This window comes from Bos indicus, chromosome 20 (assembly GCF_029378745.1).
Source record: "Bos indicus isolate NIAB-ARS_2022 breed Sahiwal x Tharparkar chromosome 20, NIAB-ARS_B.indTharparkar_mat_pri_1.0, whole genome shotgun sequence".
NCBI classification, from domain to species: Eukaryota; Metazoa; Chordata; class Mammalia; order Artiodactyla; family Bovidae; genus Bos; species Bos indicus.
In genome coordinates, this window is record NC_091779.1 from 24,482,122 (window position 1) to 24,509,973 (window position 27,852).

The 27,852-nt window shown below is 45.7% G+C and overlaps 1 protein-coding gene across 1 annotated transcript in view; it reads right to left on the minus strand.

Annotated features, from left to right (window-relative positions):
- Positions 1 to 13,865, minus strand: part of SNX18 (sorting nexin 18) — a 28,716-nt gene extending 14,851 nt beyond the window's left edge. Inside the window, exon 1 of the mRNA XM_019982943.2 lies at positions 12,036 to 13,865. Coding sequence (XP_019838502.2) covers positions 12,036 to 13,662 — 1,627 coding nt within the window. The 5' untranslated portion in view covers positions 13,663 to 13,865. The remainder of the gene's footprint in view (positions 1 to 12,035) is intronic.
- Positions 13,866 to 27,852: the final 13,987 nt, after the last annotated feature.

The following is a 27,852-nucleotide window of genomic DNA, read 5'->3' on the forward strand; positions in this document are numbered from 1 at the left end:
CCTCGAGCCTGGTCTACTAACAAGCCTCTGCAGGTCTGTACTCAGCCAATGGGAGCAGCTTCCTGGGAACCAGGTTGCACTCGGGGGACGCATGCCAAGAGCTCACAGTTAGGTTCTATGGCTCACCGCCTTCCTGCCGGCAAAGTGGGGATAATGAGAGAATTTACCTCAAAATCTTCCATGAGGTTTAAATAAATATAATCCAGTGCAAAGCACCATGCCTGATGCACAAAAACCCTCAATGTACATTTGCTACTTTTATCACAGTTCAGAAGTCACTCTTCAGTTTCAAACCTTTAGTGGCTGCTGACTGCCTATAGGATAAAACAATTTTCTAGCAGGCATCCTACCTATTGTAGCATAAAGAGTACTGACCTCAGGTCAGGGCTAAAAGTGAACTCAAATCCTAGGTCTCCTTATTAGCTGCGTGATTCTGGAAATCACTCAACTTCCTTGAGCCTCACCTGGCACCCAGTTGGGGAGTTAAACAGCTATACTGGGTTGAACAGTATCTCCTCACAAAAATTCACATCCACTTGGAAACTGTAACTGTGACCTTATTTGGAAACAGGGTCTTTGCCCACATAATTAGTTTGGGTGAGGTCACACTGGATTGGGCTTCCCAGGTAGCTCAATGGCAAAGAATCCACCTGCCAATGCAAGAGACGCAGGTTTGATCAAAGATCCCTGGGGGAAGAAATGGCAACCCACTTCAGTAATCTTGCCTGGGAAAGCCCATGGATAGAGGAGTTTGGCGGGCTATAGGCCATGGGGTTGCAAAGAGTCGGACATGACTGAGTGACTGAGCATGCAAGCACAAGGCCATACTGGAAGAATGGGCCCTAAATCCAAAGTGGTAGAATCTTTAAAAGAAGGAGATGAGCACACAGGGAGAATGCCAGGTAAAGATGGAGGCAGAGACTGGAGCCATGAGTCTACATGCCAAGAACAGCAAGGATTGCCGGCAACCACCAGAAGCTGGAAGGATCCTCCCCTCCAGCCTTTGGAGGGACAGCGGCGCTGCCCATGTCTTCATGTCAGACTTCTAGACTCCGGAACTGGGAGAGAACAAACTTATACTTTTCTTAAGCCACCCAGTTTGTGGTAATTTGTTACAGCAGTCCTGGCAAACTAACTCAACAGCTAATCATTATTGCTTAGAGACATATTTGCCATAGAAAATGGTTATTCCAGGTGTCACACAAAGAAACTGAGGCTGAGCGAAGCTGCTGGTGGGAACTCAGCCCCATATGGTTGAGGTCCAGGCTCACGACCACTCTGCTGCCACACCCACCCCTGAATGGAATTAGATGCAATGGATGTGACTGCCCGGAATACTGCTGCTCACGCAGTAAGTACTTAAAAATGGTAGCAACAGCCACACATACATCAACTCCCTAACCTGCTTGACCTCCAAGTCAAGGGTCAGCAAACATTTTCTTTAAGGGTCAGACAGTAAATATTTGATGCTTTGCAAGTTGAGGCAAAATTGAGGCTTATACAACCATTAAAAAAAATATACATATATATATAAAACATCCTTAAGCTCAAGTGCTATAAATGAACAGGCACCTGGGTGGGTTTGACCTGTTGGCTGCAGACCCCAATGCATCTTCCAGCATCTTTGCTGGCAGCTCCACAGGCTCAATGTGCAGGGCATTTTATTCTCCCTGCCCCTTCCCCCACTCCTGTTGGCCAACACCTCCTTCTGTCTCCTCTTCCCCACCCCCAAAGACATTCTCTCAGGTTAGTATTTCACCATGTCTTGCCCGAACTATTCCAAGAACTTCCCATCTTGCCCCACCCCGAGCCACCCTTCACACCCGTCACCAGGACTGCAGGCCCGATCACATCAATACCCCTGTTGATCTTCCATGAGGCTCCCTCCATCACCTCCAGGATCAAAACCACAAGGACCTTTCTTAAGAACACCAGTGTCTAGGCTACATGTTCCTGCCTTTCAGATTCAGTGCATCCAGAAGGGGCCCTATGTCCAGCTGCAACCATGCCAAGGCTGATGTGAGTGGCAGCCGGGTTTAGTCCCTGATTTTTGTACTTACGGTTCCCTCTGCCCAGAATGCCCTTCCCTGCGCTGCCCACCAGGCAAACTCCCAACTGCTTTTCAAAACTCTTCTTCAGCTGAGACAGGGAGGAGCCACCCTTGAACTCTGCATAGTTAACCACACCTCCTCTGTCCTACTTCACACCGTGGCATGTGCTACCGTGCCTGTATGGGTCACACTGTATAGTGACAGCTAACTCACCTGTCAGCCTCCCTCAGTGACCTAAGCTCTGGGCATGGAGCCTATCAGCTCTTATATGCTTATCAAACCTATCCTAAAGCATTTCCAGATCAACCATGCACTGTCCATCAATGTTCCTCCAAAAGGCAAAATACAACTGTCTTTCAAAGGGAAAACCAATGCTACCACTCAAACCTCTAACACAACCCTGGACTCTCACGCACTATTATTACACAGGAACTAAGTCAGATCCACCTCTCATTTCAGTTTTCTGCACACACATTCTCCCTCCCTCATGGAACTGCATTTTCCCTGAGGGCAGGCACCTCCTGCCCAACACCCACACCCAATGGTTTGTGCATCCAAGTCACTCAACACCCTGAACGCACAGGCTCTAATTCACATGTTTTGAATTAAGCAAAAGGGACCCCAGGGAAAGAGTAGTATCATGAAAGCTTACCAAAGAGGAGAGAAACATACGATACACGAGTTTAAACACCAAGAATCAATATAAAGTTCAATCATGAGGTACATAATTCTTCTGGCACATAAAATGAAGCATTTTCAAACTTCCTCTCCTCCTCCCCACTCCAGTGAATTCTGGAAAGTCATTTTGTAGATACTTAAGTCTAAGACTTAAACTGCTCACATGTTCATGACTTCACCCATAAAACACATCCAAATCCTATCTTTATTTCCTGTACGCTTTTAAATCCTGTTATCCATCATCACATAAATAGAAAAACAAAAACATTCTATAAATTACAGAAGAAATCTATTTCAAAATTAACCAAGAAGTACTTTGGAGTGCCTACTTCATTAATTCAACAAGCATTCATTAAATACTTACTATGCATGTATGAAATAGTGGAACTTTATACTTGAGGAACGTAAAAACACGATCCCTGCACACTAACCAAGCAACATACAGTCTCTGGCACACCAGTCAGCATTCTATCAGCAAAGACGACTTAGAAAAGGGCTGGGATACTCCAAGGACAGGAACTTGACCTGGGGCTTGACTGTGAATGCGCCGGGTAGGGGAGATGTGGAACAGAATGCAGGAGCCTGTCCACCCTCAAGGCTTACACTCAAATCCTAATAGCCCATCCCCACCCCTGTGTCACTCACAGCCTTCCTCATCTCAGCTGATGGAAACTCCATTATTAGCATTGATGAAGCCCAAATCAGACTCACTCTGACGTCTCCTCTTCCTCTCAGGTGCTACATCCGTTCCTTTAGGAAAACCTGCTGATTCTATCTTTAAAATAAATCTAGAGTGAAACCTCACTGTCTCATCATCTCTCAGCCACATTATCAGATTTACTGGCCCCTAGCTACATCTATGGGATCACACAGAGTCGGACACGACTGAAGTGACTTAGCAGGAGCAGGAGCAGCAGCTTCTACCTTTGACCTCCCCACCCTGCCTCATCCCTGCCCATTCTCTTCTTAGCACAGCAAGTGGAGTAAGTCTGTTAAAAGGTCTACTGGTATATCACTCCTTCCCTCAAAACCTGCAATGGCTCCCGTCAAACTAGGGCTCTCACTCCAAATCCTAATGACCTAGGAAGCCCTGTAAGTCGAACCTTCTGGGACCTCCCCTCCCACTCAGACTCTCTTAGCACCCATCACCTGTCTCCCTGCAGTTCCTCAGCAGGCCCAGCACACACCCACGCTAGCACCTTTACCCCAGCTGTATCTCCTGCCTGAAGAACTCTCCCCCCATACCTGTTTGGTTAACTCCCTTACCTCCTTAAATCTCATCTTCTCGATGATCATGCTTTTCAATACGTACCTCATTCTGCCTCCTGCCTCCGCAAGTCCACTTGTTCTGTTCCACATTTATTTCCCCCCTAACATATACCATGAGGTGGGTGACTGTCACTGTGCTCCAGATTCAAGCTCCTGGGTCGCCTCATCAGGTCGACCAGCATCGCCCTGTGCCCCTCCAGCCGCAGAGACCAACTGACTCAGCCTTACCTGGGCTGGGCCGCCGTGGTGGGCATGGAGAGGGTCTTCTGTGCCCAGAGCGCCTGTGGCTTGGTGGTCTAGCCTACTTCTGTGCCACCCTTAGGAGCGTTCATTCCCCCTTGGCCCCAAGGTCCCCCAGTGACCTGCTCTGGAGGTGGGGACAGGCCCAGACTGTGGCGTTGAGGCAGGTGGTGGGCACACCTGGGGCCTGGTCGCCAGTTTCTTTCTGACCGAGGTGTTTTTCCCACTGCACTCTGAAGGTGGGGGCCGGCCTGGGTCGTGAGGGGTGACCCAGAGAGGCTGCTGTGGGTGCAGGTGCGGTTCCCCGAGAGTCCCTTGGACTGCAAGGAGATCAAACCAGTGAATCCTGAAAGAAATCAACCGTGAATATTCACTGGAAGGACTGATGCCGAAGCTGAAGCTCTAGTACTTTGGCCACCTGATGCGAAGAGCGACTCACTGGAAAAGACCCTGATGCTGAGAAATTGAAGGCAGGAGGAAAAGGGGATGACAGAGGACGAGATGGCTGGATGGCATCACCAACTCAATAGACATGAGTTTGAGCAAGCTTTGGGTGATGGTGAAGGAGAGAGAAGCCTGGCATGCTGCAGTCCATGGGGTCGCAAAGAGTCAGACATGACTGAGTGACTGAACTGAACACATATCATACTTGGACACACATTATAATTACTCAGTGTGTGTTTTTTCTTTGTGTCTCCACCCTGCTAGAATGCAAACTCTACAAGGGTGGTGATCTTTGCTTTGACTTCTGGTGCAACCGTAGCATCTTTACTAGTGTCTGATGGGCACTTAAATATTTGTTGAATAAAATCAGGTTTACCTTTCAGAGGATCCCATGAATAAACTGAATGATGTTAAGCTCTCCTCCCTAACCAGTGCCTCCCTACCTGCTAAATAACAAATAAAACTTCTTTATCAGAAGAAAAAAGTCACATCACAGTGAGAGATACAAAGTTCCAAGGAAAGGGAGAAGAAATGACATGTGGGCTAAAAGTCGTCCACCTTGAAGTTTAACCGAGCTACAAATGCAAGATCAACAATACAAGACTGGCTCTATGTCTGAAGAGGAGACAGTACTTAGAACTCAAGGTGAACTACAGCTTGTAGGAGGGAAAACAGCCCATCACACCTTCTCTCTTTGGTGGCCCTATTAATTACACCCTCATCTGGGTCAGAGGAAAGCTGCTCCAGCCACCCAGCACGCCTTGGCGTCAGCACACCTGGGAGCTCTCATCACAGGCTGGAGGCCAGGGAGTCATCACTTTCACATTCGCAACACCTGGCAGGGGAAGACCTGGATGCCTGTTTGCTGATCCGAACTAAATGTGCGTGACTCTTCTTTCATGCCAACCGATAAAGGATTTTCATGCCCCTAGATTACAGAGACACATAAACAAATAGAATGCTCTTGAAACTAGCCTGAAACAAGGTCAAAATGTTCACTATATACTTTGGAATATTTTATTATTATTATTTTTTTGATATTTTGTTTTCAACGCAGGAGCGATGCTATTAAAAGAGTTAACCAACAAAACGACATCTAGGAAACCGTGACCCTCAGGGTTTCAGGTGATAGAACTGAGGCTCAGAAACGCCAGCGCTTGTGCAAGGACACAGGAATCTGGAGGAAGAGAGAGGCTGACAAGAGACAATTTACATAAACTCCTTAATGTGAACCACAGCAAACTGGTGACTCCAATAACACCAATGATTACTCCAGTCACCATTTTTCCTGGTGTGCAAAACAACAGCTGCATTAAAATACAGCACTCAACTATTGTACCTGTGACTCTATGGGGTTTTACACTGTCTGCAATTCTGGCGGTAAAAGGCCACCTGAAGGGATGATAAGATCTCTGGAATTGTCTTTTAAGGGAGAGTATCTCCCATCTTAAAAGTGTCTTTATACTTTGCAAAATCAATTGCTTAGTGAGCAACTACTAAGAACCATAACATTTGGTCCTCATGATGACCTTATGAGGAAGTGTTCCCTCTGTCAGGGAGAAAACGGGGCTCACAGAGGTTAAAACAGCTGCCCAAGGATCCCCTCACATCTGGTCACCCAGATGTCAGGCTGGCCCATGGTGACCGGACTCTGCTGTGGGGCTCCAGAGTTGACTCAGCCCCCCATCAGACCCAGACCAACCCCATCTGCTCTGTATAGCCCCGGGGACTCTCAGCACCCTGGAACACAGCTTCCCTGCCACCAGTCAAAAAACTCCGTGATGGGACTTGCTCTGCACCCCCACTGCAACAACAACAAAAACCTCCATGAGGATCAGAGTCCTGTCTGTCCCTCTTGCTGACACAAATCGAGTCTGTGCTCTGCAAACATGGGATGACAAACAGTTCAGGTCTTCTGGGCACAGTGTCTCTAAACAGAGCTAAGCATTAGTGTGCTATTTGTGTGTGTGTGTGTGTGTGATCATCATAAATAGATAGCAAATTAAGTCTAATTTGATATGAAACTTTAGTTTTAAAAAACACTTCGAGAGACAGCAGATTATTTAGCCTGAAAAGAAAAGTGTCATGTTGGTAAGGGTTGTTTAGGTTCCACACGGTCTTTGAAAATTCAAAAATGACCAGATAGGAGGCTGTGCATATGACACTTCAAGAGGACAGACAGTCCAGCTGAGCCCAAGATTCCTCAGAAGACCGTGAGTGGCAGTTCGGGTCCATGCCACCTCTGGGCTCTACAGTGACCAGCCTAACGGACCAGACTTCCTGATAGGATTCTGTAGAGGGCTTCACGGCTCAAAAAAGAAGTCGGAAAAACCAATGACAAGGTGATGTGAGTAGTGTCCCCACCTAGATGGTGACCAAGACATTCAGTGGCCAGTCACACTGATGCTTTAACCAAGGGATTCAGTCATGTAAAACAAAAACCCCAAAGGCAAATTTGTCTCCACTAAGAAAATATAGATTGGGCCAAATCTTAAGGCTGGAACTGAAGTCTCCTTAAAAAATAACTAGGAGTGGATGGGAGAGGAAAAATGGTACAGTTATAGATGAGACAAAAGCAAAAACGGTGAATGACCTCAGTTGCTAGCCCAGACGTTTCAAAGTAAGGATGAGCTTGTAAACAGCCCGCTTAATAGACCTCTTCTCTGTATTTCTGGCACCACCATCTCAGGGCTATGTTTAGACACAGGAGAATGGGGAGCAGAGAGGGAAGGGCTTGCTGTGGCCCAGCCTCACCTCGAGTGCCCTGCCGGGACTCTGGCTATCTTTAATTAATGTCTGGGGGACAGAAGACCAACCCTCCCTGTGCTGACAGGAAGCACAATGGTGAAATTCTACCCACAAGACTGACAGGCTCACTACTGGTGTATCATTCCTGAGGTCCTGGGGTTGTTTTTTGTTCAAAAGGAAGCTCCGTCTGGACCATTTACAGAGGGCAGTGAAGTAGACCCTGCGTGTTTAATTTACGAGCACAGAAAACAGGACTGCCTGTTTATTTGTCTGGTTCTGCATCCCCACTTCACATACTCAGACTATACCAACCAATCACCTTTACATGATTTTATACCTTTTCTCTGGAATACAATTTCCCTTTAAGTCACTGCCTCTGGCTATCTAGTCCAGATTCATAAACAAAGATGAAACCAACATTTCTCATCATCTAACATTACAGTCTTTCCCTTTCACAGAATTCCCCAAGAGATAAGCCCAAAGCTTTTAAACCACCATCACTCGCTGCCTTCCAGATTAAGCTTCATTAAATACCAGAGATTAATCGTATCTTTGGAAACAGAATTGAATATGCTAAGAAACTGATAGTGAAATATATTCTACACACCACACCAAACTCACTAACACTGGCATTATAAAAGCATACAGCAGGCAGGGACGATGAAGAGAAGGGGATAAGAGGCTGCCATTTCAAGAAAAGAAAATCAAGAGCACAGGGTTACAAAGCTCACTGATAGACCTGTGTAGGCTGGTTATCAGCAATCAATGAACCGTCCATGAACAAAGAATTTAAGGGGCTCCTGTGACAACAAAGCAAAATATGAATAAAATTCAAGTTCTGAATTCCATCTACTGTACCTCAGACTACAGAAAACTGCCTTCTTCCTACACGGAACTCCATGAACCAAAATAGGTCTGTTTATCTAAGACTTCATCAGTAGATTAAAAAAAAAACAAATCAGAATTCTAACATTCCCTTTTCGCTGAAGGAAACACAAGGCTCTCTTCATTTTTGCAGAAAGCACTTATGCTAAAACCATGATTAAGCAGTGGCTTCAGTGCTAAGTATGGTCAGTGAACCCCAGCTGACCACACTGCAGGGTGTTCACGTTTCCCACCCTCTTTCTGGAGATGGTTCCTTATGAGCCTCAAATGTCCATCCGGAACCCAGCTGGGTTTTCTGAACGGGGCATGAAGGCAGGCTGCAAAACCGGTGGACTTCCTCCCACTGCACAAGTATTACTCAATGGTTGGGTACCCGGGATGTTCTGTAGAGAAGGATCTAGCAGGACCTGTTTCCCCGCCTATTTTTTATTCCTTAAGTCCATACAGAGAGGGGATGCCAGGTGATCGAGAAAAGAAAACTATCTGGAAGTATGTGAAAAGATCATCGATTTGCCAGAGAAACCCATGACAGGATGTACAGTTAAACTCTGGCCAAGAGTCCAGCTCAACACGGTCCAATGGGAACCTCGAGCAAGGAAGGAAACAGGCCTCATCTCTGTTGTCCAGTATGATAGCCGCTGGCTATAAAGCACCTGAAGTATAGCTAGTATGACTAAGGAACCGAATTTTTAAAATTTTATTGAACTGTAACTAACTTAGAGTTACGTGTGGCTTACAGACTCAGCATGGAAGAACTCAGGTCCAAAACTCTGGGAAAGCTGGCTGATGGCAGCAGTCTCCTGGATAAGAAAAAGGCTCCAGAGGAGCCTAATGGTCCCGTCCTCTCCCCCCAAGGACAAAGGGAGAAAAACAACTAATTAACTCCCCTTCATAACTGCTTTAGTAATCAAAAAGTACTTTCTAATCTTTTTCTGACTCAACTGAATGTGGGTCTCTTAATATAAGATTGCGTGTGTGCTAAGTCGCTTCAGTCGTGTCCGACTCTGTGCAATCCTATGGACTGTAGCCTGTCAGGCTCCTCTGTCCATGGAATTCTCCAGGCAAGAATACTGGAGTGGGTTGCCAAGCTTTTCTCCAGGGTAATATATGATTAGAACATGTAAAATGTAAAAGGGATAAAACCACTTTTCTCTTACTGGAAACAACAAAGACTTAATAAAAACTTTGGGCCAAATACTCACAACAAAAGATCGCACAAACTGCTTCAAGATTTTCACTTTTTTTTTTTTTTTGACTCTTCTCTCAAAAGTCACAGTAAGGTCTACAATATGATTATGTTTTGAGATCCTGAAGGAAAAAACAACTTGCAAACACAATTCCCAAGTGCTGAGATGAAGATTCATCCCAACAGCAACTGTGTAGTGGGGGTGGGAGGGGGATGTTTCTTCTGCTCCATACAATCATGTGAACATCCAGAACATGTTCAAAAAGCTTCAGCCGTGCTTAAAGCTCATCTGTATTCCTAAAACGGCCAACACTAGCATCCTTGATAAATGCTGGCTGTAAACAAATGCTTTTAGCTTTATGCACTGCACGCTATAGCTTTAAATGGCAGTACATTCTAAAGACATGTTATCCAGGGACACACACTCCCTGTACATCACACACCAAGGCTACAGCAGAAACAAACCATGTTGAATATCAACTGATGTTCTTTCTGAAGTTCCTGAAGATTATGTTTAGGGCCCTTGAATTGTTTAAACAATGTAAAAATGGTACTGGTTTTAAGGAAGGAAGTCTCTCAAATCCCAATAGGAGATGATTTTAGTTCTAGTGTTAAAAAGAAAAAATAAACTATGTACATGGCTTAACAGACTACATATAAACTCAAAATAGACTTTATAGCAAACATCAAGTATTTTCTAATCACTTCGACAGCAGAGCCACTCAGCAAGGCTGAGTGTGTGGACAGTAAAACCACTGAATGAACTGATGCTGCCCTGTAGTAGCCAGCCACCTGTGTGTGACTGCAGGCATTTGTACCTGGCTCCACCCTTTCAACTGTTTACCAACAATCTGCATAAACTCACAGAAACATGTAAAAAGGTACCCAGCACTGGATCCAGAATGATGTAACACAGTGGAATTTAAATGTTAGATCCCGCATTAAAGGCTCAAAGAGTCAGTTGCACCAGCACCGACTAAAATATCAAGAAGCCAAAGCAATTTATGCAAAAAAGGGGGGTCACAGGGAACAAAGATGCAGGTTCAACGCAGGTCAATAGTGATATGGCTGCCCAAACAGCTAATTTAACCTTATACTGCACTTACAAGATGTAAATTGTCAAAAAAAGTCAGTCTTCTCCACTGAATCTAGTATCGCAGATGTTTGGGGCAGTGCATTTTAGCAGGGACTACACCAGCATCAGCAAGTTTGCCGGACCCCCCTCTGGGGAGTTAGAAGCCTGTCACCTACTCGGAGGCAGGAGTGCAGCAGAGGGAAAGGAAGCTGCTTTTCCAAAAGTTCTGATGGGCTGACATGACAAGGAAGAAACTTACTTTGTGTGTTTCCAGGGAACAGAAAGAGAATTAAGAGAGGCAAACTTGAGCTTAATACCAGGAAGAACAGGTTAAAGATCTGGGCTGTTTGTAAATGAGCAGTCCCACCTGAAAGGGCAGCGAGCGACTCATTACCCAGGGCCAGAGGCACTGGCCCAAGGAGGTTTCCACCCCCTCAGGAAGGTGGTTAGTGACGTCCTCTTCCCCTCCCCCACACTGAACCGAAGACCTTCTCAGCAAGGCTGCCTCCCCACTCCAACCCCTCCCCATTCTCCCTCTCTCCAGGCAGGCTATCAGAATGCAAGCCAGCGAGTAAGGTTAAGGCAGGAATTACTGCTCTAATTCTGCTCTAATTTATTTTCTAAGAAAACAATCTGCAAACTTCAGTCTTTAGGGACACTAACGACGACTAAATAAAACAAGCTCCGACAGCTGGGCAGCTAACTCGCTGAGATACCAGAAACACTGCTCTCAGACACAATACTCAGATCCTATACATTCTACATCTTAATTTCAGTCGGTTAGTAGACACCAAATTCAAAATGACCAAGCTTAAAGAGAGTAATTTTCTTAAAACTTCCTGAAATTTGGCTGAGTGTTTTACCTTATTTCACAAAGGTCGCAAGCAAGAAGCCTGTGCAGGAAATTCCTATGCCGCCCCATTTAAGTAGTACCTACAGAGAACTGACCCTAATTTCTCTACCAATGCAGGGGCTGAGACGAGCAGAGGGGCGAAAGCAGGACTTACCTTTATCTGCAGATATCCACTCTTGCCCCTGATTTCCACACTTCCCGAAACCCACGGCTAAGTGACACTGCCAGTGTTCAAATGGATGCCTAACATGGCTTGGGTCCCCTTCTGATTCTACCCTAAACACAAGATGACCGATCCCAGAAGCTCATTACCCAACTATTCAAACTCTAAAATGACAGCACTGTCGTCAAAAGTGCTCTCTCAACCTCCTCTGAAGAGAGTACCCGCAGCCTGTCTGGAAAAGCCTGTCTGGAAATATTTTAAGGAGGAAGCTACCAGCCCACCATCTGCCCTACCCTTGGGGCACCGCCTGGCTGCCCACATCCCTGCCGGGATCCCGACCTGTGGGATATTAATCTGAAACAGACAATGGGACTTCTGTCAAAGTGACCCTCTCAGCCTGAACAACACATCCCACACCGTCCGCTCTTAAGGCCAGGCTTTACCTTTCTGGACGTGGATGATGTCGGGGAAGTTGGCCAGGTGGCCCTGATACAACGCCAACAGGTCCATGACCGGGTCCAGGTCTTGCCTGGGCTGCTCGGCGAAGAGCTCGCCGATGGCATCGTAGGCATCTCCGGTGAAGGCGATGGCCTGGTTCAGGCCGGCCGAGAAGGCCTGCTGGTCCAGCTCAAAGGCCTGGCTGAGGCCGCGGAAGGACTGCCCCACCCTCTGGTACTCCTTCTTGAAGCCGGTCACCTGCTTGCGCGCGAACTCGTTGGCTGTGTGGTTGAGCTGCAGCGCGCTGTCGTCCATCTTCTTGGTGAAGCACTTGAAGCCTTCGATCTTGCTCTCCACCTCCTGCAGGTCGAGGGCGGCGGCGGGGGGCGTGCTCAGGGTCAGGAAGAAGTTGGCGCCCACCATCTCATCCTTCTCGGCCTTCCTCTTACCCTGCTTCCAGGCCTTCTCGTCGGTGCTGCTGGGGCAGGTCAGGAAGTGCTGGAAGACGTCGCACTGCGCCAGCACCGGGTGGCTGGCCATGTGGTTCATCCACCAGATGAGGCCCTTTCTGCGCTTGGAGATGAAGTCCTCCTCGAAGCGGCCGGTGGCCTGCTTCTCGGGCAGGTGGGGCACCGAGATGACCGGGAACTTCTCGGCCAGGCGCGCATACAGCCAGTCGAAGTGCTTGTAGCGCCGGTGCACCGGCACCTGCGTGTGCGTGGGCACAAGCTTGTACGAGATGTAGCTCTTCATGCCCTTGAACTTGGTCTGCTTGGTGGGGTCGTCGATGGTGCACTGGAAGGGATAGGGGTTCTCCTGCCACTCGGGGCCATAGGGGCCCAGCACCACGCACAGCTTGTCCCCATCCTTCACGAAGCCCGATGCCTCACCCAGCACGAAAGCCTCCCCGCCAGACTTGACGAAGGTGGAGAAGCGGTTGAGGTTACGGCTCACGGTGGCCGAGCTCTTGGCCCCCGACGGATGGTGCTGCGGGGGCGCAGAGCCGCTGCGGGAGCCCAGCGACAAGTCGGAGCGCGTGGACAGGCGGTAGCGGCCAGCAGCGCCGACGCCCCCAGACGACGAGCCGTCGAGGTCCGGGTAAGCGCCGCTCCCCAGTGCGCCCGGCTCGTCAGCCACGGTGGAGCTGTCGTCCCACTCATCATCCCAGTCATCGTCGCTGCCCTGGCTGGCCTGGTAGCCGCCGCCGCCGTAGAGCTGCTGCGGCGACGGCTGCAGGGCGCTCCCGCCGTACGAGAAGCCCGCGCCCGTCGGCTGGAAGGTGCTCACCGGCGGCGCCTGCTGCGGTTGCAGCAGGGGCTGGAAGGCTTCGGGCGGCGGCTTGAAAGAGGTGGGCGGCGCGGCAGGCAGGGGTTCGAAGCCCCCGGGTGGCACGTTGGCGTAGCGGGCCGGGGCGCCCGGGCCGCCGTCGCCCGCCGGGCCGGGCTCGGGGGCGCGGATCACCTGCACATAAGAGGCCGGGAAGAGGCCGCGGTCTCCGCGGCTGTTGATCCCCTCGAGCCAGCCCTCGATGTCCTGTTCGCTGCACAGGCTCAGCACCTCGTGCTCCCGCAGTGAGATCTCGCCCGGGTTCTCCGACCTGAAGTCGTAGAGCGCCCGGGCGCGCAGCGCCATGGTCCCGGCACCCCGATGGGCTGCCTCCCCGACCCCCGGCGCCCTGAGCCTGGCGCCCGCCCGAGGGGCCCGCGGTGGTGCCCGCGCCCTAGCGCGCGGAGAGGAGCCGGGAAGGCAGTACACACTCCTGGGCCCCCACCCGCTGGTCGCGCCCTCCGCGCCGCTCCGCTTGCAGCGCAGACTGCCGCGCTGGGCCGCCGCCGCCGCCGGTCGGGGGCGGGGCCCGCGGCCTCCCACGTCCCCAGCTGCGCTAATCCAAGGCCGAGAGCCGCGCGCCAGGCGAGAGCAACCGATGGCCGAGCCGCCGCACACATCCCCAGATTCGACTCCGTGGCCGCCACTGCCCCCTTGTGGCCAGTGCCGTTCAGTGAGGCGCAGGGGTGAGAGCTTGAGGGTGAAGGTTTCTTTTCGGAAGTGAACTGAGATTTTTCTTTTTTAGGCTTTTAAGTTGAAAAGAAATATATAGCCTAGAAATAAGTTAATATTTTCATTGCTGATTAACCTTCCCACTCTGAGCGCTCAGTGAATACTCATACAATGACATAAACCCACGCGTCTGTTGAAGGATTTTCAATGAATGTTAGCTATTGCGCTAAGAAAGACGCGAGGCGGGGAGGGGCGCTGTAAACTGACGGAGCAGCTCCCTAACATCTACCCACTGGAGGTTTTTGGTCAAAAAAGAGAGGAGCGTGACAAGACCAAAGTAAGGAAGGCGCTGCGTTTCAGCAATTAAGAGGCTAAGGGTGGTGCGGCGGAGGGAGGCATTGGAGAGTTTACACTAAAATAAATGTGCTGAGAGAGCTTGCGTTTTGCCTGTGTCCGTTCCCCTTCCTAAAACGCTTGAATGAGAGAAGCTTCCGCCCCAGGCTACTGGGGTCGATCTGTCTTCTGATAATCCGTGCCTGTATGACCTTGAGCAAGTCACTTTTTGCACTCCGGAATTTGTTGTGGGGATTTGATAATCGTGGAATCCCTATTTACAGATGAGGAAAATGAAACGGAGAGCTAGCATTATAGGTGGGAAGCACAGTTTAAGTGTTTGCTGCCGCTGTTGCTGCTGCTGTTGTTATTTTGAAAAGCAAAAACCTCGTCCTCCTTCATAAGAAAGAAAGAAAAGAAAGCGAAGTCACTCAGTCTTTACGACCCATGGACTGTAGACCACCACGCTCCTCCATCCATGGAATTTTCTAGGCAAGAGTACTGGAGTGGGTGGCCATTTCCTTCTCCAGGGGATCTTCCCGACCCAGGGATCAGACCCAGGGATCAAAGCCCGGTCTCCCGCATTGCAGGCAGACACTTTACCGTCTGAGCCACCAGGATGCTAAATTGCTTCAGTCGTGTCCCACTCTTAGCGACCCTATGGACTGTAGCCCACTAGCCTCCTCTGTCCATGGGATTCTCCAGGCAAGAATACTGGAGTGGGTTGCCGTTTCCTTCTCCATCATAAAGAGAATAGGGGTCCTAAAATTACAGTCCCCGGATATGTGCTGGAGGAAGGGTACCAGTGCTCAGACCCCTGCTCCTAGTCTGGACTCAGTGACCACCCCTCTCCATTCATTTGTCTCACTATGTTTATATTACTTTTAAGGTAAGTAGATAAAATCACTTCCTGAAGTTTTAATCAACTCCAATCTCCTAGAGTTGCCTTATTTCACATCTTCTTTTCTTTCAGAGTATAATTTGCCTAAAGCTTTTTCTTCTCAGAATCCCCTCTTATTAAGTCTAGCCTAATTATTCCTTTGAAGATACCTCTAATTGGGTGTTAGCATTCATATGTCATTAATTTCATCCTGTCTTCTGACCCTTTTCAAGAAAATCTGGGAAACAAGCCAGAAGAGTATACAATCATTATAAGAGCTGTGGAATTCTAAGCTTCCTGCACAAAACCACCAACCCAGTATACCAGAGTTACTCCCACAGTATTTATCCCTAATACAAACCCTTAATTCAGTTCAGTAAGCAACTTCTGAATTACACCACTTGTAGCTGAAAATTCTGGGTTAGGATGGTTCTCACAGCAAGCAACAGAGGTCACTGAATTTTGATGTCAGCAATTGATGTGGTCAGAATCATGACGTCAACCTGTATGAAACATCGAGAATACAATTTATTTTACTGATTAGCTCCTGAGAAGCTAATCCAAAATACTTACGTTAAATATATTCTGTTTCACCTTTACTATTCATCTGGTAGTTAACCTTTTAGATTAAAGAGTTATTAAAGTAGCATGAAACTTGCAATGCTTTGGGATTTCAAATAGGGAGGAAGACTGAAAATCTGTTTCAGGTGTGAATGTTGCTGAAATTTGAGAGGATGGCATTTATAGACAGGTTGGGCTTCTCTGTAGAGTCATGGCTGGGGAATTGCTGGATTCCAGAGGTTGTTTGCGGAACCAGTGCAGGAGCAAATGTTTAGGGGTCATGAATGACAGGGACATGGTTCCTAGCTCCATGGCACCCTAATAGCAGGAAAGACACCACCCCTTAAAGGCTGTGGATAGCTAGAAAATATACTCAAGTATTAAAAACTTATAAATGTTCACTCAAGGAAGTAGATACAGTAGTACATTGTAAAGAGATTTCTCTAGAAAATGAAGCATATTATTCATAACTAAATTTACAGAATCATCATTATAACCATCAACTATTTCCATCTCATTATGCTTTTCGAAAAACAAGTCACTAGGGAATACTAAATGGCTCCAAACAAGGACATTTTCACACTTCTTTCCTAGGTGGCTGGGCTCCTGCCCCTCTTTCTACCCCTCTCTTCCACTGGAGAGAAACCACAGTGGTTTCTTTGCTATTTCTGGAACAAGACAAGCATGCTTGCTTTTTTTTTTTCAGTAGACTTTGTTTTTTTAGAGCAGTAGTAGGTTCATAGCAAAACTGAGCAGAAAGTAAAGAGATTTTTCCATATACAGCCTGCCACACTACTACCACCCCCATACACAGCCTCCCCATGGACACATCCATCACCCAAAGTCCAGAGCTTCTGTTAGGATTCACTCGGTGTTGTACATTCTATGGGTTTGGACAAATGTATAATGACATGTATCCACCATTACGTTATCATATAGAATACTTCCACTGCCCCAAGACTCCTCTGTGTTCTGCCTGCTAATCCCTTCCCTCTTCCCTCCCTCCTAATCCTTGGTAAACACTAATATCTCTTCTGCTCCAAAGTTTTGCCTGTTCTAGTGTGTCATATAGTGGGAAACATGTTATGGAGCCTTTTCAGATTGGCTTCTTTCATTCAGTAATATGCATTTAAGATTCCTCTGTGTCTTTTCATAGCTTGGTAGCTCATTTCTTTTTAGCACTGAATAATATTTCATTGCCCGGGTATTCCACAGTTTATCCGCTTACCTACTGAAGGGCATCTTGGCTGCTTCCAAGTTTTGCCAATTATGAATAAAGCTGCTGTAAATATCTCTGTGCAGGTTTTTGTGTGGCTGTAAGTTAGCAACTCCTTTGGGTGAATATCAAGTAATGTGATTACTGAAGTATGTTCAATTTTGTAAGAAAATGCCAATGGTCTTCTGCAGTGACTGTACAACTTTGCATTCCCACCAGCAATTAATGAGAGTCCCTGTTACTGCAAATCCTCACTCTCATTTGGTGTTATCAGTGTTCTGGATTTTGGCCCTTCTAATAAGCAAAATCAATACCAGCTGTGGATGTGACTGGTGATAGAAGCAAGGTCCGATGCTGTTAAGAGCAATATTGCATAGGAACCTGGAATGTTAGGTCCATGAATCAAGGCAAATTGGAGGTGGTCAAACAGAAGATGGCAAGAGTGAATGTCGACATTCTAGGAATCAGCGAACTAAAATGGACTGGAATGGGTGAATTTAACTCAGATGACCATTATATCTACTACTGCGGGCAGGAATCCCTCAGAAGAAATGGAGTGGCCATCATAGTCAACAAAAGAGTCCGAAAGGCACTACTTGGATGCAATCTCAAAAACGACAGAATGATCTCTGTTCGTTTCCAAGGCAAACCATTCAATATCACAGTAATCCAAGTCTATGCCCCAACCAGTAATGCTGAAGAAGCTGAAGTTGAACGATTCTATGAAGACCTACAAGACCTTTTAGAACTAACACCCAAAAAAGATATCCTTTTCATTATAGGGGACTGGAATGCAAAAGTAGGAAGTCAAGAAACAGCTGGAGTAACAGGCAAATTTGGCCTTGGAATACGGAATGAAGCAGGGCAAAGGCTAATAGAGTTTTGCCAAGAGAATGCACTGGTCATAGCAAACACCCTCTTCCAACAACACAAGAGAAGACTCTATACATGGACATCACCAGATGGTCAACACCGACATCAGATTGATTATATTTTTTGCAGCCAAAGATGGAGAAACTCTATACAGTCAACAAAAACAAGACCAGGAGCTGACTGTGGCTCAGATCATGAACTCCTTATTGCCAAATTCAGACTTAAATTGAAGAAAGTAGGGAAAACGACTAGACCATTCAGGTATGATGTAAATCAAATCCCTTATGATTATACAGTGAAAGTGAGAAATAGATTTAAGGGACTACATCTGATAGATAGAGTGCCTGATGAACTGTGGAATGAGGTTCGTGACATTGTACAGCAGACAGGGATCAAGACCATCCCCATGAAAAAGAAATGCAAAAAAGCAAAATGGCTGTCTGGGGAAGCCTTACAAATAGCTGTGAAAAGAGAAGTGAAAAGCAAAGGAGAACAGTAAAGATATAAACATCTGAATGCAGAGTTCCAAAGAATAGCATGAAGAGATAAGAAAGCCTTCGTCAGCTATCAATGCAAAGAAATAGAGGAAAACAACAGAATGGGAAAGACTAGAGATCTCTTCAAGAAAATTAGAGCTACCAAGGGAATATTTAATGCAAAGATGGTCTCGATAAAGGACACAAATGGTATGGACCTAACAGAAGCAGAAGATATTAAGAAGAGGTGGCAAGAATACACAGAAGAACTGTACAAAAAAGATCTTCACGACCCAGATAATCACGATGGTGTGATCACTGACCTAGAGCCAGACATCCTGGAATGTAAAGTCAAGTGGGCCTTAAAAAACATCACTACAAACAAAGCTAGTGGAGGTGATGGAATTCCAGTTGAGCTATTTCAAGTCCTGAAAGATGATGCTGTGAAAGTGCTGCACTCAATATGCCAGCAAATTTGGAAAACTCAGCAGTGGCCACAGGACTGGAAAAGGTCAGTTTTCATTCCAGTCCCAAAGAAAGGCAATGCCAAAGAATGCTCAAACTACCGCACAATTGCACTCATCTCACATGCTAGTAAAGTAATGCTCAAAATTCTCCAAGCCAGGCTTCAGCAATACGTGAACTGTGAACTTCCTGATGTTCAAGCTGGTTTTAGAAAAGGCAGAGAAACCAGAGATCAAATTGCCAACATCCGCTGGATCGTGGAAAAAGCAAGAGAGTTCCAGAAAAACATCTATTTCTGCTTTATTGACTATGCCAAAGCCTTTGACTGTGTGGATCACAATCAACTGTGGAAAATTCTGAAAGAGATGGGAATACCAGACCACCTGATCTGCCTCTTGAGAAATTTGTATGCAGGTCAGGAAGCAACAGTTAGAACTGGACATGGAACAACAGACTGGTTCCAAATAGGAAAAGGAGTTTGTCAAGGCTGTATATTGTCACCCTGCTTATTTAACTTATATGCAGAGTACATCATGAGAAACACTGGGCTGGAAGAAGCACAAGCTGGAAGCAAGATTACCAGGAGAAATCTCAATAACCTCAGATATGCAGATGACACCACCCTTACGACAGAAAGTGAAGAAGAACTAAAAAGCCTCTTGATGAAAGTGAAAGAGAAGAGTGAAAACGTTGGATTAAAGCTCAACATTCAGAAAATGAAGATTATGGCATCTGATCCCATCACTTCATGGGAAATAGATGGGGAAACAGTGGAAACAGTGTCAGACTTTATTTTTCTGGGCTCCAAAATCACTTCAGGTGGTGACTGCAGCCATGAAATTAAAAGACGCTTACTCCTTGGAAGGAAAGTTATGACCAACCTAGATAGCATATTGAAAAGCAGAGACATTACTTTGCCAACAAAGGTCCATCTAGTCAAGGCTGTGGTTTTTCCTGTGGTCATGTATAGATGTGAGAGTTGGACTGCAAAGATAGCTGAGCACCGAAGAATTGATGCTTTTGAACTGTGGTGTTGAAGAAGACTCTTGAGAGTCCCTTGGACTGCAAGGAGATCCAACCAGTCCATTCTGAAGGAGATCAGCCCTGGGATTTCTTTGGATGGAATGATGCTAAAGCTGAAACTCCAATACTTTGGCCACCTCATGCAAAAAGTTGACTCATTGGAAAAGACTCTGATGCTGGGAGGGATTGGGGGCAGGAGGAAAAGGGGATGACAGAGGATGAGATGGCTGGATAGCATCACCAACTCAATGGACATGAGTTTGGGTGAACTCCGGAAGTTGGTGATGGATAGGGAGGCCTGGCGTGCTGCAATTCATAGGGTCGCAAAGAGTAGGACATGACTGAGCAACTGAACTGAACTGAATAAGCTTGTAGTGGTATGCCATTGTTGTTTTAATTTGCACTTCCCTGATAACATATGATATGGAGCATCTTTGCATGCTCTTATTTGCCATCTGTATATCTTCTTCAGTGAGGTGTCTCTTAAGGTCTTCGGCCCATTAAAATTTTTTTTTAACAGCTTGCCAGTTTCCTTATTATTTTTTTTTATTTTATTTTTTAACTTTACAATATTGTATTGGTTTTGCCATATATCAAAATGAATCCGCCACAGGTATACATGTGTTCCCCATCCCAAACCCTCCTCCCTCCTCCCTCCCCATACCATCCTTCTGGGTCGTCCCAGTGCACCAGCCCCAAGCATCCAGTATCGTGCATCAAACCAGGACTGGCGACTAGTTTCATATATGATATTATACATGTTTCAATGCCATTCTCCCAAATCATCCCACCGTCTCCCTCTCCCACAGAGTCCAAAAGACTGTTCTATACATTGGCCCATTTTTAAATTGGGTTACTTTTTATTTTTTATTTTGAAGAATCTTTTGAATATTTTGGATAACAGCCCTTTATCAACTGTGTCTTTTGCAACTATTTCTCCCAATCTGTGGCTTGTCTTCTCATTTTCTTGATATAATCTTTCACAGAGCAGAAGTTTTAATTTTAATGAAGTTGAACTTATCGATTATTTTTTTTCATGGATAGCACCTTTGAAGTTATATCTGAAAAGTCATTGTCATACCCAAGGTCACCTAGGTTTTCCATGTTATTTTCTAGGATTTTTATCATTTTGCATTTTGTACATTTAGGTTTCTGATCCATTTGAGTTAATTTTTGTGAAGGGTATAGGATTTATGTCTAGATTCTTTTTTTTTTTTTTGCATGTGGCTGTCCAGTTGGTCCAGAACTATTTATTGAAAAACCTATCTTTGCTCTTTTGTCAAAGGTCAGTTGACTCTATTTATGAGTCTGTTACTGGGCTCTCTGTTTCACTGATTTGTCTGTTTTGTCTTTCACCAATACTACACTGTACTGATTATTGCAGCTTTAGAGTAAGGTTTGAAGTTGAGTAGTTTCAGCAGTCTTAACTTTTGTTCTTCTCCTTCAACTTTGTGTTGGCTATACCAGGTTTTATACCTCTCTGTATAAACTTGAGAATCAGTTAGTGGATATCTACAAAATAACTTGCTGGGATTTTGATTGGAATTGCATTGGATCTATAGATCAAGTTGGGAAGAATTGACCGCTTGGCAATATTCAGTATTCCTATTCATGAACATGGAATATCTCTCCATTTGTGTAATTGTTCTTTCATTTCTTTCCTCAGTTTTTATAGTTTCTCCATGTACATCTTGTGCATGTTTTGTTATATGTATGCCTAAGTAGTTCACTTTGAGGGGGTACTAGTGTAAGTGGCATTGTGCTTTTAATTTTAGCTCCACTTGTTCATTGCTAGTGTGTATAGGAAAACAGTTGGCTTTTGTATATTATCCCTGCATCCTGCAACCTTGCTATAATGTATTATGGATTTCATAGTGGGGTGGAATTTGTTGTGATTCTATTGGATTTTTATGCATAAATAATCATATCCTCTGCAAACAGTTTTATTTCTTCCTTCCCAAACTGTATAACTTTTCCTATTCTTCATTGCCTTAGCTAGGACTTCCAGTATGATGTTGGAAAGCATGGGAAGAGGAAAGATGGGGACAAGTTGTGCATGGCGCTCAGCCCCTTGGCCCCAAGTGGCAGGAAGAACCCCTACCCCTTCCAGTGCATCATCAATAGCCCCACCTAGCAGACAAGTTCAAGGGCATGAAGAGCTTCATCTCCTACAAGCTGTACCCATGCACCCTTTCCTTTCTTCAGTCAAGTGCAATCTACTGTAAGTCCATCAAAGGCGTTCTTCATTTCTTTACAGTGTTTTTGAGCTCTAGCATTTCTTTTAGTTCCTCGAATTTCCATTTCTCTGCTTGCACTTCCCATCAGTACTTGTATACTGTCTCCTTTATTCATCAGAGCCCTTAGCTTTTTAATCATAGTTGTTTTAATTTCCCAATCTGATCATTCCAACATCCTGGCCATATACGAATCTGGTTCTAATGCTTGATCTTTCTCTATTCCAACTATATTTTTGCCTTTTAGTATGCCTTGTAATATTTTCTTGCTTGCCAGGCATGATGTATTGGCCTTTAGTGATATATAGTAAGATGTAGGGGGCTGGGAAACCTTTTAGTCTATGATTAGGTCCCAAGCTTTTGGTGAGGTTGTGTCTCTGGATTGTGAACTTCACATGTGCTTCTCTTAGGTGAGGCTAGATGGCTAGAGGGTGCTGGAATTGGGCACTTCCCTGCCCCCAGATTAGCTGGGCTCCATTAAAGCCCAAGCAGCTTAGGCTCTGGCGAAAGTTTCTCCTGAGGGAAGTTCTTGTGAAGAAGAACAGAATGCTCTGGAATATTTCAAAGTGGTTCCTTTTTCCCTGCCAGAACAACTCTTTGACATTCACTGTGAGCACGTGGTAGAGATCCAAGAGGTAAAACTCACAGATGTGTGGGATGCCCTGATGACTGGGTCTCCCTGGGGTTTGTGACTCTCAGAGTTGTCCACACTAAGCCTTCAGCAATTCCTGAATTACAGTTCAGGTTTTCCTATCCAGCCCTGGTTCCTGCAGAGGTTTCTACTCTAGGAAGTTGTGATTCTCTATATTCTCCCGTGGGTCTCTCCAATTTGGGGAGTTTGCCCTGTGACCCCACTTTTCTTACAGATCTAAGAAGGGTGGTTGATTTCCCACTTTGCTCAGCTTTACTCTCTTTGCTGTTTTCTCTGTCTGGGTTCCTCTTTCCCCAAAGGGCCACCATACTGCACCTTCACTTCATTCCAAATCAACGTGAATCTTCCATCGCTCCTTTCTTTTCCTGCCTTGGAGAACCTGTAAGTAATAGGCAGGGAGCTTGGTCCCCTGAGTCACCAACTGCAATTGGATTTTGTAAGAGGAAAAAAAACCTTAGTTGGGTAAGCTAGTGACATTGCATGGGTTTGTTTATTGAGGCAGCTGTCTTCAGTTACTCTGATAAATGTCACCTCCCCTTTCCCCATCTCCTTCTTTCATCCTGTGCTACTTCTCATCATAGCACTTACTACCTAATATAAACACATTAATATAGTCACGGCAGCAAGTTTGTTTGGAGGTACTAAGAATACAGCAATGAACAAAACAGACATGGTAGGAAACCCACAAATATTTGTTCAGTGTACAAATGAGGGGATGTCCACTTCTTATCTCCCTGGAAGTCAGCTCTTCTCAGTAGCTCTTCCTGTGTCTGGCTCTATTTGCCTGTGCCTCTCAACTGCTGGCAGAAACTAAATGTTTCTAAGGACAGCTAAATGTATTTATGGGCTTCCTCAGTGGCTCAGTGGTAAAGAATCTGCCTGCAGTGCAAAAGATGCACGTTTGATCCCTGGGTTAGGAAGATCCCCTGGAGGTGGGCATGGAATGCACTCCAGTGTTCTTGCTGGGAAAATCCCATGGACAAAGGAGTAGGTGGGCTACGATCCGTGGGATCACAAAGATGCAAGCACAGCTGAAGCAACTGAACACACACACTCACACACATAAATACGCGCATGTGCTAAGTTGCTTCAGTTGTGTCCAACTCTTTGCAACCCTATGGACTGTAGCTCACCAGGCTCCTTTGTCCATGGTGTTTTCCAGGCAAGAATACTGGAGTGGCTTGCTTGACCTCTTCCAGGAATTCTTCCCAACCCAGGGATGGAACAAGCGTCTCTTAGTTCTCCTGCATTGGCAGGCAGGTTCTTTACCACTAACGCCACCTGGGGAACCCATATATGTATATGTTTATGGTGGCTCAGATGGTGAAAAAAAAAATCTGCCTGCAATGTGGGAGACCCAGGTTTGATTCCTGGGTCAGGAAGATTCCCTGGAGAAGGAACTGGCAACCCACTGCAGTATTCTTGCCTGGAGAATCCCGTGGACAGAGAGCCTGGCAGACCATGGGGTCACAAAGAGTCGGACACTACTGAGCAACTAGATGATGTGATATATATATATATATATATATATAATTTTTATTTATTTATTTGGCTGCAGGTCTTAGTTGTGGCACATGAGATCGTCCATCTTCCTTGCAGCATGCGGGATCTTTAGCTGCGGCATGCAAACCCTTAGTTGCAGCGTGTGGAATCTGGTTCCCTGACCAGGGATCAAACCCAAGCCCCCTGCAGTGGGAGTGCAGAGTTTTAACCACTGAACCCTGAGGGAAGTCCCAAATGACACCTCTTTAAAGCAACATCATTAAAGCTAACTCAACCACCTAGAACACCACTCCACATTTTCTGAGATTGCTGAAAATTTCACAGCTGGCTAATCTATGTTTGTATCCGGTTACTTGTATAATATTATATAAAACACTGTATTTACAATTTACCTAGAAGCTCTTCATTTACTGTATCAAGCATTACACAAATACATACATAGGATTTTACAAGCACTAGCATCCTTTAAAATCTTATTTGCTGATGTATTTTCACAGAAGCTCTTCCATAAACAGAGCAGATGTAATCTCACTGTCACAGATGGCATGGAGGGCTCTCTGCTGAGGTCATGAAGCTGGGGAGAGGGCCAGAGGCTACTTAGCTGCCCTGAGAACTTCCATTGTCGTATGTCTGCCCCCTGCTGGCTCCTCAAAATTGCTACTGCTAAAGAGTACTGACCACTTGCTAGATGTTTTGTAAAAGATTTAACAGGAGGCCTGGATTCAAGGACAGCTCTGTGTCTGAAAGGAAGGCTAATTATTATGTCTCTGTGACTACTTGATTTCACCAGGAGAATAAGTTCCATGAAGGCAGGGATTTTTTTGTCTGCTTTGTTCATCGTTGTATGCCCAGTATATTAAATCAAATAAATATTTGTCACATGAATGAATGAATGAACAAACCTTTCTGATCAATTGTTTCTTAGTGTGAAAGAATGAGAATAAAAACAACCCAATTCATAGGTTTGCAATAGGATTTAATGAAGTACTTAGTTCGTGTGGTATTTTATAATATTCAAAGCATAAAAGTAATTTTAATATAATTTTAAAAATGGAGAAGGCGATGGCACCCCAGTCCAGTACTCTTGCCTGGAAAATCCCATGGATGGAGGAGCCTGGTGGGCTGCAGTCCATGGGGTCGCGAAGAGTCGGACACAACTGAGCGACTTCACTTTGACTTTTCACTTTCATGCATTGGAGAAGGAAAGGGCAACCCACTCCAGTGTTCTTGCCTGGAGAATCCCAGGGACAGGGGAGCCTGGTGGGCTGCCATCTATGGGGTCGCACAGAGTCGGACACGACTGAAGCGACTTAGCAGCTTAGCAGCAGTAAACACAGTCCAATTCTTTATTAAAATCAGTTTTCCAAATTGTGCAATTCATTCCTGAGGTAAGCAGAGAGCTCAGTGACTTAGATACACTTTCGTATTTGGATTCTGTGGTATTTGCTTCTTCTGCAGTGTTATTGAATATAACACAAGGACCTAAAAAACTATTGAACAAATCCCTCGTTTTTCAGTACTGGACCTCTTTCATACACAGCTCATTCCTACTCCAAAATCAAATCAAGAACCTGATTCAATATTCAATTCAACGACACCTTTTATAAATTTTCCATTTTCTTCGAACATGTGTTTCCTAAGTTAACTCAGCTATCAACTGATGAGGGTGTTCTTATAGATAGATTTCCCCATTTGCTTTTTTATTTTTCCCTTTCAAATGTGGCCTCTGTCTCATTTTCAATATATACAAAAATTGATACTGTTTCATTTTGGTTTTGGCCACGTGGCATGCAGAATCTTAATTCCCTGACCAGGGGTCGAACCCATGCCTCCTGCAGTGGAAGAATGGCATCCTAACCACTGGACCACCAGGGAATTCCCCACAATCTGATGGTTTAAAAGTCAACATTCTTCAATGTTGTACTAGAAATTACAATTTGTCAAGCTAAAGCCTGAATCTGGCCTAATGTTTAGTTTGACCAGCTTTCCTGGTCAGGTAAAGAAACCACCTTTTCTTTACCTTGACCAGGTAAAGAAACCACCTGCAATGCAGGAGACCCTGGTTCAATCCCACCCCAGTATTCTTGGGCTTCCCTGGTGGCTCAGATGGTAAAGAGTCACCTGCAATGCAGGAGACCTGGGTTCAATCCCTGGGTTGGGAAGATCCCCTGAAGAAGGGATAGGCTACCTACTCCAGTATTCTGGTCTGGAGAATTCCATGAACTGTATAGTCTGTGGGGTCGCAAAAAGTCGGACACAACTGAGCAACTTTCACATTCTTTAGTTTGCTGCTGCTGCTAAGTCACTTCAGTCATGTCCGACTCTGTGCTACCCGATAGACGGCAGCCCACCAGGCTCCCCCAACCCTGGGATTCTCCAGGCAAGAACACTGGAGTGGGTTGCCCTTTCCTTCTCCAATGCATGAAAGTGAAAGTGAAGTCGCTCAGTTGTGTCCGACTCTTAGCGACCCCATGGACTGCAGCCTACCAGGGTCCTCCATCCATGGGATTTTCCAGGCAAGAGTACTGGAGTGGGTTGCCTTTGCCTTCTCTGTCTTTAGTTTGACCAGCATTTAAAATGTAGGAGATTTCTCATTCAGAAATATATTTATTTCTGATTTCTTTTGGGAAAAAAAAAAAAAGAGAGAGGGAGATCAGAAGATCTGGCTACCCTGGAGTAGCACTTCTTCAAAGCAATTGTTTTTTAGATAGGGACATTCTTGCTAGTCCTTGTTACTCATTACTGGAGACCACCTTCCATCTCAACTCCTACAGACATGGAAGAATGTGTCCCTCACACATCCTCCAGAGCAGAAGCAATCACCCCAGTGGCATCACCATGGATAATTCACATCTGTCTCTGCCATAGACTTCTTCCAAGCCCCATACTCATTTTTAAACGTAGAATTCCTATCAGTTTGTCCTTCCTTCTTTGCTTCCTTCCATCAAGCAAATAGGCAGTAGGATATAAAGAAGATACCTACTTCATCCTTTGGGGAGTTGGTGGATGAACTCGTCGTGGAAGCCATCTGCTATGAACTATGACTAGAGCATATGCAGAAAATTATAGCATTTAGCAGATCATGGAGGGAGGTGGGATGATAGTTAGGGAAGTATTTCTAAAGCAAACAGTGCTTGGTTTGATCAATTCAGACCAAAATGGGATAGGAGGAGGGTAGAGAATGGCTTTTATTCCAAGAGGATTGACAGGAGTCAGAAACCTAAGGACCCAATCTGCCCCCTTCCTTTGTTGTACCTATACACATCTGCTATGTGTGGGCCACTCACTGTGCTAGTGGTGACCAAGACTGACACGGTCCTGTGAAACTTAGAACTGCGAGGAGCCTGGGCAACCAAGTGGATGGAGGAGTCATCTGCTGAGATGAGACGAACGTGGGAGCAGGTTTGGCTTTCGAAGATGAGAGTGCAGTTTTGGACATTGAGTTTGAGGCGCCTATAGAAGAAAGTAGGGAAAACCACTAGACCATTCAGGTATGACCTAAATAAAATCCCTTATGATTATACAGTGGAAGTGAGAAATAGATTTAAGGGCCTAGATCTGATAGATAGAGTGCCTGATGAACTATGGAATGAGGTTCATGACATTGT